This window comes from Humulus lupulus, chromosome 8 (genome assembly GCF_963169125.1).
Source record: "Humulus lupulus chromosome 8, drHumLupu1.1, whole genome shotgun sequence".
NCBI lineage: Eukaryota > Viridiplantae > Streptophyta > Magnoliopsida > Rosales > Cannabaceae > Humulus > Humulus lupulus.
The window spans coordinates 21,895,003-21,903,277 of NC_084800.1; the positions used below are offsets into that span (position 1 = coordinate 21,895,003).

Below are 8,275 nucleotides of genomic sequence, written 5' to 3' on the forward strand. Positions count from 1 at the left end.
AATTTTCTTAAAGAAATGGTTACCAAAATAATAAAAATAATAATAATAATAATAATAATAATAAAAGACAGAAATTCCCTCACAAAAATACCCATATAGAATAAATAAACTTATACAAAAAAATATGGGAATAAATAAACTTATACAAAAAAATATGGGATACAGAACAAATATTTTGGTAAATATGGGAAAACAAAACCCATAAAAAAGTAAAACAACAAAAAAAAGCCATAAAAAATGCACACAAAAAAAAAAGCCATATATATCAAAATTTATTAAATTTTCCCATATTTCATGTAAATTCCTCTTGATTCTAACTGCATGCAATGTAATTCAGTATACTTAAAATTGTTAAGTACACTAAATAAAAAAATGAATTTATCAAGAGATGTACACTACGCTCAACCAAAGACAAGTGAATTTTTGGAAGTTAGAAATATGTGTCATGAACATAAACAAAAAATAAAAAAACCAAAATCAAAATTTGAAATTGGGGAGTTGAAAAAATATGTTCGTTACAAAAGAAAAATCAAAAAGTGAAACGTGAAAACAAAATCAGATAAATAAGTGGGCCCATTTGGGCCAACTTTAAGCTTTATGAAAGTTTTGGGCCCTACATTTGAAACTACAAATAATAAGCCCACCCACCACCACCATACCCACATCATTATCCATTCGGTTATCACTGATCCATCACAAACTCCCAAGGGCAATATAGTAAGCTCACCTCCTTCTTCCCTGAAACACTTAAACGTCGCCGTTAAGCTTCCCCCATCTTCTCCATTGCCTCAACTTAGAGAGAGAAAAGTCTGCAGTTCTAACTTCTAGGGAGGGAGGGAGAGAGAGAGAGAGAGAGAGAGAGAGATTTTCTTCGGCTTCTTTTTCTACATGAATTGACTGGGCGGTAGTTGTACGGAGAATTAGGGTTTGACATTTGAGTTTCCCGGGAACCTACAGAAAATGGTGGGCACTGCTTCGCTCGGGGGCCTCCAAGACCATCTGAAGTTGGCGAGGGAGTACGCTCTTGAAGGAATCTACGATACCTCCATCATCTTCTTCGACGGTGCTATTGCTCAGATTAACAAGTATTTTTCTCTGTCTTTCCCCCTCTTTTTAACTAGTGTTTGATTTTTCTAGGGTTTCGTTTGCTGATTCTTTTGAAAATTTAAGCTCCAATGTTTGATCATTGCGGAGAATGTGGATGTTCTTGGTTTTGGGCCGTTTTAGTTTGTCTTGAATAATTTAATGGCGATTATCGTCGATCAGATTAGTTTGATCTGGTAACTATGCGTTTTGGGCTCTGTCTGACTTTAAAAACTTGAGAATGTATGAAGAGATTCTATATTCATTACACAAAACTGGGACCTCATTTTGTGGTTTGTGAATTTCGGGTGGTTTTCTTACATGAAAAATACTATTATACGAAGTTAAGTGAAACGATGCTGTTTAATTTACTCAATTTTAAAAATTGAAAATGGGATGCAAAGGTTGAAGTTTGAACCTTTTTTTTTTTTAGTTTCTCTAAGAAAATATATTCTTGATACTTTCTCTAAGAAATCGTTGTAAGTATCATTTACATCGGACACTGGTAATTGTTGTTGCCTTGTGGGTTGTTTGGTGTCCGTGCCTCAGCTCACTCATATAATGGTTTTAATTTTTCCTACTTATTTAGGCACCTAAACTCGCTTGACGACCCTTTGATTCGTTCAAAATGGATGAATGTGAAGAAAGCCATTTCTGAGGAAACGGAAGTTGTGAAGCAATTAGATGCAGAAAGAAGGGCATTTAAGGAAATTCCAACTGGTCGACGCGCTGCTTCCCCTCCCATACATTCCAAGTCTTCCTTTGTTTTCCAACCATTGGATGAGTATCCGACTTCTTCAGGTACACATATGGATGATCATGATCCTGATGTTTGGAGGCCACCAAGTCGTGACACAAGTCGTAGAACTGCAAGGGCTGGCCAAGGTGGTATGAGGAAGTCGCCACAAGATGGGGCTTGGGCACGAGGTGGTGCTACGAGACCCGCCCCAAGTGCCCGTGGTGGTGCAAAATCTGGCGCGTCAAGCAGGATTAACTCAGGAGTCAGAGCATCAACTACTGGAAAAAAAGGCACTAGTTCTGGAAAATCGAGCAGGGGGGATTCTGCAGTATGTTCTATCATTTCAATAATTTTGTTTTGTCATAATATTGTAATTTTGAGATTCTTATATACAGCTTAATGTTTTATCAATTATTCGAGAACCTTATTATTTGGTTAGTCCAAGAATCCATTTAGTCTTTTATGGGTCTGAAATTTTATAGTTAAGACTTAATTTTTTGTTGATTTGTTCTTTGAAATTTTCAGAATGGTGATGCTGAAGATGGAAAGGGTAAAAAGAAAGAGTACGAGGGACCTGATCCTGATTTGGCTGCAATGCTTGAAAGAGATGTGCTGGAAACCAGTCCAGGAGTGAGATGGGAGGATGTTGCTGGCCTGAGTGAAGCTAAAAGACTTTTAGAGGAAGCTGTTGTGCTTCCTCTGTGGATGCCAGAATATTTCCAGGTAATCTTTCTTAAATGGCAAACAAATTATCTTATTTTATTTATCTTACTCTAGCATTCAGACAGCCATTTTCTATTTAATGACATTGCTAACAGTATAAATTCATCTCCTGTTGAAAAAAAAAATTATCTTTTGTTGATTGGTACTTTATTGGCATGTTATTTCTTCTCTTGTATTACTTCTTTTTGGCCATTGCAAGCGCAGGTTTCTGGGGCTTTTGGTTTTGTTTAGAAAATATATAATTAACGTTGATAACACTGCTTACAAATGAGTGAAAAAAATGTAATTTTTTCTTCCAGTCTTGTATCTTGATATCAAAGTTTTTGTTGGGTTTCACTTCCACGTAATTTCTCTTAAGTGATTAGTACGTTCTTTCACTGCATCCTGAAATTTCTCACTTCATAAGGCATTTGTCAACATATTTTTTTCTTCTTGAACTTCAGGGAATTAGAAGACCATGGAAAGGTGTCCTCATGTTTGGACCTCCTGGAACTGGGAAGACATTACTTGCTAAAGCTGTTGCTACAGAGTGTGGCACTACATTTTTCAATGTCTCTTCTGCTACATTAGCTTCAAAATGGCGTGGAGAGAGTGAGCGCATGGTACGATGCTTATTTGATCTTGCAAGAGCTTATGCCCCTAGTACAATCTTCATTGATGAGATTGATTCTCTCTGCAATTCTCGAGGGTAAGGACTATAGTTATTTCATTAGTAGGAGTTTTTGTAATTTTTGGCACTTTGCTAGTGTTGAGTTCATATTACCATAAAAATCTATGCCTGCTTTTTTTTTTTTTAGAAAAAAAATATTTTAATTGTGATTTTATTATGCATTTAGCATTTTCACCTGTATTGATCTGAAATAAAAAATTTCTTCAGAGCATCAGGGGAGCATGAATCATCTAGAAGGGTGAAATCTGAGCTTTTAGTTCAGGTAGATGGTGTAAACAATACCTCCACAAATGAAGATGGCAGCCGTAAAATAGTGATGGTTTTGGCAGCTACTAACTTTCCTTGGGATATAGATGAGGCATTAAGGTAGGATTTGGTATTTTTGTTTGGACTTGAATGTTTACTTTGATTTTGCGCTAAATTGTGCATTAACTTGATATCTTCTGAACTTTCATCTGATTTGTGTTATTCCAATTTCAGGAGGAGGCTGGAAAAGAGAATATATATTCCTCTTCCAAATTTTGAAAGTCGTAAAGAGCTTATACGGATCAACTTGAAAACTGTTGAGGTAACAGCAGACTTCATTTTTATTGTTGTTGGAAGGGGTTTACAAGGTTATCTGGGCCAGTACCCTATTAATAACCTTGTAAAAGATAATTTACCAAAGACAAGCAAACTCGTTGGCTCATTGGGTTGGTTATTGTTTATTACTACTAAAAGTCTGCTTTTTCTAAAAATTCTTTTGAAGTGTCTGAATTGGTACATGTTATATATTATTGTTTATCACTACTATATGATGGTCAATATTTTTCTTTTTATTGAAATTGGCAGTTTTAGTTTAATATTTGAAATTAACCGCATGCATATGTTTTAGGTGGCCACTGATGTTGATATAGATGACGTGGCTCGCCGAACTGAGGGATACAGTGGTGATGATCTGACGAATGTCTGTCGAGATGCTTCCTTGAATGGCATGAGGCGCAAAATTGCCGGAAAAACTCGTGATGAGATTAAGAGCATGTCCAAGGACGAGATTTCGAAGGACCCTGTTGCCATGTGTGACTTTGAAGAAGCCTTGACGAAGGTCCAACGGAGTGTTTCTCAAGCTGACATTGAACGCCATGAAAAGTGGTTTTCAGAATTCGGTTCGGCATAAGACTAGACGAAGATCGAAGCCATGATGAAGAGTGAAAGGTTTTGAATCCTGACTGCTCCAGCTTGCTGAACTCCGAGTGAGTTTTGTTTGTGTTTACTAATTGTTTGTGGTATGTGTATCTGTAACCATTCATGTAATGTAATATTTGTGCTTATTTCATTACTATGATTTTATTTGTTGTCGTTATGATGATGATGATTATTATTATTATCATTATCATTTGACATACTCATGTCATGTACACCAATCAAATTTCTAAATTCAAGCAATGAATTTACAGTATTTATAGATGGGAAATCTGGCTAATCAACGGTTGGTTCGCCTTAATGGGAAAGAGTTTTTGTTGCTTGGCACTCGGTGACTTTCGTCATTTATATTTATTCTCTTTTGGATCTAACATTTTAAACACACTGGAACTTAATTTTGAAAGGGAACTTGTATAAATATATTAGAACAGAGAATTTTTTTAAAGAAAGTCGTAAATACAAAATTGCTAGTCGTAAAAAGGTTCAATCATCTTTCAACGATTTTTTTTATTTTGTAGGAAATCATCTTTCAATGTTAAAACAACACCAAGATAGAAAGTTACTAAACTACTGGTTGAAAAGTAGATATGCCTAAACACGCACATACACGAAAGAAAGAAAAAAAAGCCGAAACTTAAAAGCTGGACACCAATAACCAAGGTTGTCAAAAATTTCAATCACTCATCAATTAAAAAAAGCAGACTGAGAAGAGAAAATGAAATTCCAAAACTTAAGTGAGTATCTACCGGACCTAAATTATCAACGGGCTCTCCAAGTACGTTGAAAATTCGTCCTAGTGTCGCTCCGCCGACTAGAACACTTAAATGAGCTCCTGTGTCAATCACGTCCATTCCTCTTATTAGACCATCTGTAGCACTCATAGCTACAGCTCTAACTCGATTATTTCCTAATAATTACTGTACTTCACAAATCACATTAATTTGTTGACCAACAGTATCTCGACCCTTAACTACCATAGCATTGTAAATATTAAGCATTTTCCTAGCGGAAAAGCTAAACCATACTATACTATGTTGTGACCAAAGTCATTTAAAATTTCAAACATATTTTCCATGGATTAAAATATAGAATATGATAGATTCTATTATTGGAGTGTATCGACAAACATCAAAGTCAATAATGAGTGGTACACAACTAGTCACTTTTATAAAAAAGTTATATATATATATATGTTGAGAACAAAAAGAGTTCAATAATTTGTTTAATAAGCCTAAAAGGAGAGAAGAAGATAAACGTTTTAGGCATGGAATAAAATGAAATTTATTTTCTTTATATATTTTTTTGTTTGATTTCAGTTTAAAGTATTGGAATGTATTTTAATGAAATGATTTTTCCATTATTTTAGTAAAAAGGTCCTTCCTTCTAAAATGAGATGAAAGATCATTTTTATTTTTATGCATATTAATTTTTTTTTACTCGTATTAAATTTTATTCTATTTGTATGTTTTCATTACTCCCTACTAAACACACTATTAGGTGAAGTTTGGTTGAAAAATAATGAAAGAAGAAATTATATTTTATATGGTGTTTTTTAACAAGTTTACAAAAATATGGCATTTAAAAAAAAAATTTATTTTATGGCTTTTTTTAAAAGAATTTTCAATATTATTGGTTTATTTTCCTATTTTTTTTTTTGTATAAAAGTTTGTTTATGCCATAGTTTTACTCTTAATCAAGGTTTGTTAAATTGGAAGGGTATTTTTTACTTTTATTATTATTTTTTAGCTTAAGTGATTTTATTTATATTAATATTATATTATATAACTATTTTTATATTAAATTTTACTGTGATTGTTTTGCAAAGTTTTTTTTTGTAATATGAATTGTTTTATTATTTATTGTATCAATTTTTTCCCTTTTCTTTTTAGACTTTTATTGCACGTTTTTTTCCAAGACTCGATAAGGTAACTAGTTACTTGATTGATTACCTTTCACGTTTCCACCTTGATTTTTTTTGTTACTAGAACCAGATTAAATAACATGCTATCATGAGGGGTAACCTATTACCATAAGAAGGGTAACCAGTTACCTAAAAAATCTAAAATTATACATATAACAGAACTTGTTGGTATCTTGAATCTAAAAAAAATTCAAATTTGAAGAAAAAAAAAAACCTGATATGATCTCAAAACAATCGTTAAAAACTAAAAACAATATTTAAAAAAAAACAAACAAAATTCATCAAAAAAGGAAGAAGAAGAATCTATATTTTTAGTAACATAGGTAACTGGTTACCTTAAAAATTCCATAAATGTACACATGTATCAGAACATGAAGGTAACCAGTTACCTATCACAAATTTGAAGAAAAAACACAGATAAAAAAAAAAATAAACGAGCAAACCAAATCTAATCTGCAACACAAGAGGACAATAAATCTTTTTTGTAATACATGAGTAATCATTTACCTAAAAACTTAAAATTTAGGCATGTTTGTGGCTGCTTTCTAGATTTAAAAACAAAACAAAAAAGTTTAGATCTAGGAAAGAAAAACCAAATCTGAAGATTGTAGCAACAAAAGAAAAGAAGGAGGAGTTGTGGATGAATATTTTTGGCAAAAGAAGAAGACGAAGAAGAAGGAAGGGTTGTGGATGAATGATTTGGGCAAAAGAAAAATAAGACGAAGAAGAAAGATGAGTTGTTGGAATCGCTGGTCAGAGCTTTAGAAGGTTGCTAGATTTTGGTTGCTCTTCATCTCTACTTCATCGGTGATGGAAGGAATTCGTCCTTGGTTTTTGTGGGAGGGATTGTAACATTAATTCCCAATGTACCCCTATTTGGCTGCCATATTTTGCTTTAAAATTTAGTTCCTTATTTAGTTTGTTAGCATATTTATTTTCCCATAAATCCTTAATTTTTCTTGAACTTTTTCCATAAAATTTGAGAAGTGTTAATTCACCACATTTTTGCAAATAATAAGTGTAAATTCCATAAAAATCTGAAGAAAAAAAAATCCAAAATGAAATGGTAATACAAATAGGATTGCAATTGAATAGAATTGTAATTTTTTTTGTTTGGTATAATTACTTTGAAATGAGAATAGGAATGTAATGAGATTTATATTATTTTGACCAAATTTTCCAGGGCCGCCATTGAGTTGTGGGAGACCCTATATAAAATATATATTTAAAGTGGCAATTTTCAAAATTTTGGAGTCTTTTGGGTATGGAAAAAATGATATTTTTCTAAATTTTGGGGCCTTATTGTTTGGGAAATTTTCATATATACGGTAAATAACAAAAAAAAATTGAAATTTACGGTATTTCAATTTCTTTACAAATATACGGTAAACCTGAAGCCCACAAGCCCAAAATCCAATATTATGTATACGTTAACCCCTAACCCACAAACCTAACCTATTACAGCTCTGCCCATTCCTGTAACATGTTGTCTTCATCCTTGTTACAAAAATCTGCAAAATCATCCAAAAAACCATAAAAAAAAAATTTGATTCAAGAGCTTACAAATTCGTGAAGTCTGGGCAAAATCAGAATTTTTCTACTATAACCTACTGCAAAATTTCCAAAATGATGTGTCTACAAAAACAACTTCACGACAAAATTAAAACATCTATTTTGTGGTAAATTACCTTGTTCTTCTATTTTGTTCTTGGTATATCTTGCATTTAGAGTAGATAATTAGTTTAGAACTTTCGAAACTCACTAAAACAATCTATCAAAATTATATATGTTGTCACATAGACAAATCTTAACATAGTATCAATTGTCAAACAGGAAATCTTTTTATAAAAAAATGTTATACTATTATAATCATCTTTCTCATAATTTCTCTATTTTATTGTAAATATTCATTAATATATAAGTAATTTAAAATCTAGGACATTAACAACCATGTAAT

The 8,275-nt window shown here is 32.5% G+C and overlaps 1 protein-coding gene across 1 annotated transcript; it reads left to right on the forward strand.

The window, feature by feature from the left end:
- Window positions 1-693: 693 nt before the first annotated feature.
- LOC133796190 (katanin p60 ATPase-containing subunit A1) lies at window positions 694-4,724 on the forward strand. The gene is made up of 7 exons (XM_062233670.1): window positions 694-1,085; window positions 1,673-2,150; window positions 2,348-2,545; window positions 2,989-3,233; window positions 3,423-3,581; window positions 3,696-3,783; window positions 4,090-4,724. Exons 1-7 carry the CDS (start codon window positions 961-963, stop codon window positions 4,369-4,371), a joined length of 1,575 nt encoding a protein of 524 aa, XP_062089654.1. The 5' UTR covers window positions 694-960; the 3' UTR covers window positions 4,372-4,724.
- The last annotated feature ends 3,551 nt before the right edge of the window (window positions 4,725-8,275 follow it).

Coding starts and splice junctions, on each gene's coding strand:
- LOC133796190 (XM_062233670.1), top strand. CDS start 961: ATGGTGGGCACTGCTTCGCTCGGGGGCCTCCAAGACCATCTGAAGTTG. Junction 2,151..2,347: donor CGAGCAGGGGGGATTCTGCA/GTATGTTCTATC, acceptor TGAAATTTTCAG/AATGGTGATGCTGAAGATGG. Junction 3,784..4,089: donor TCAACTTGAAAACTGTTGAG/GTAACAGCAGAC, acceptor CATATGTTTTAG/GTGGCCACTGATGTTGATAT.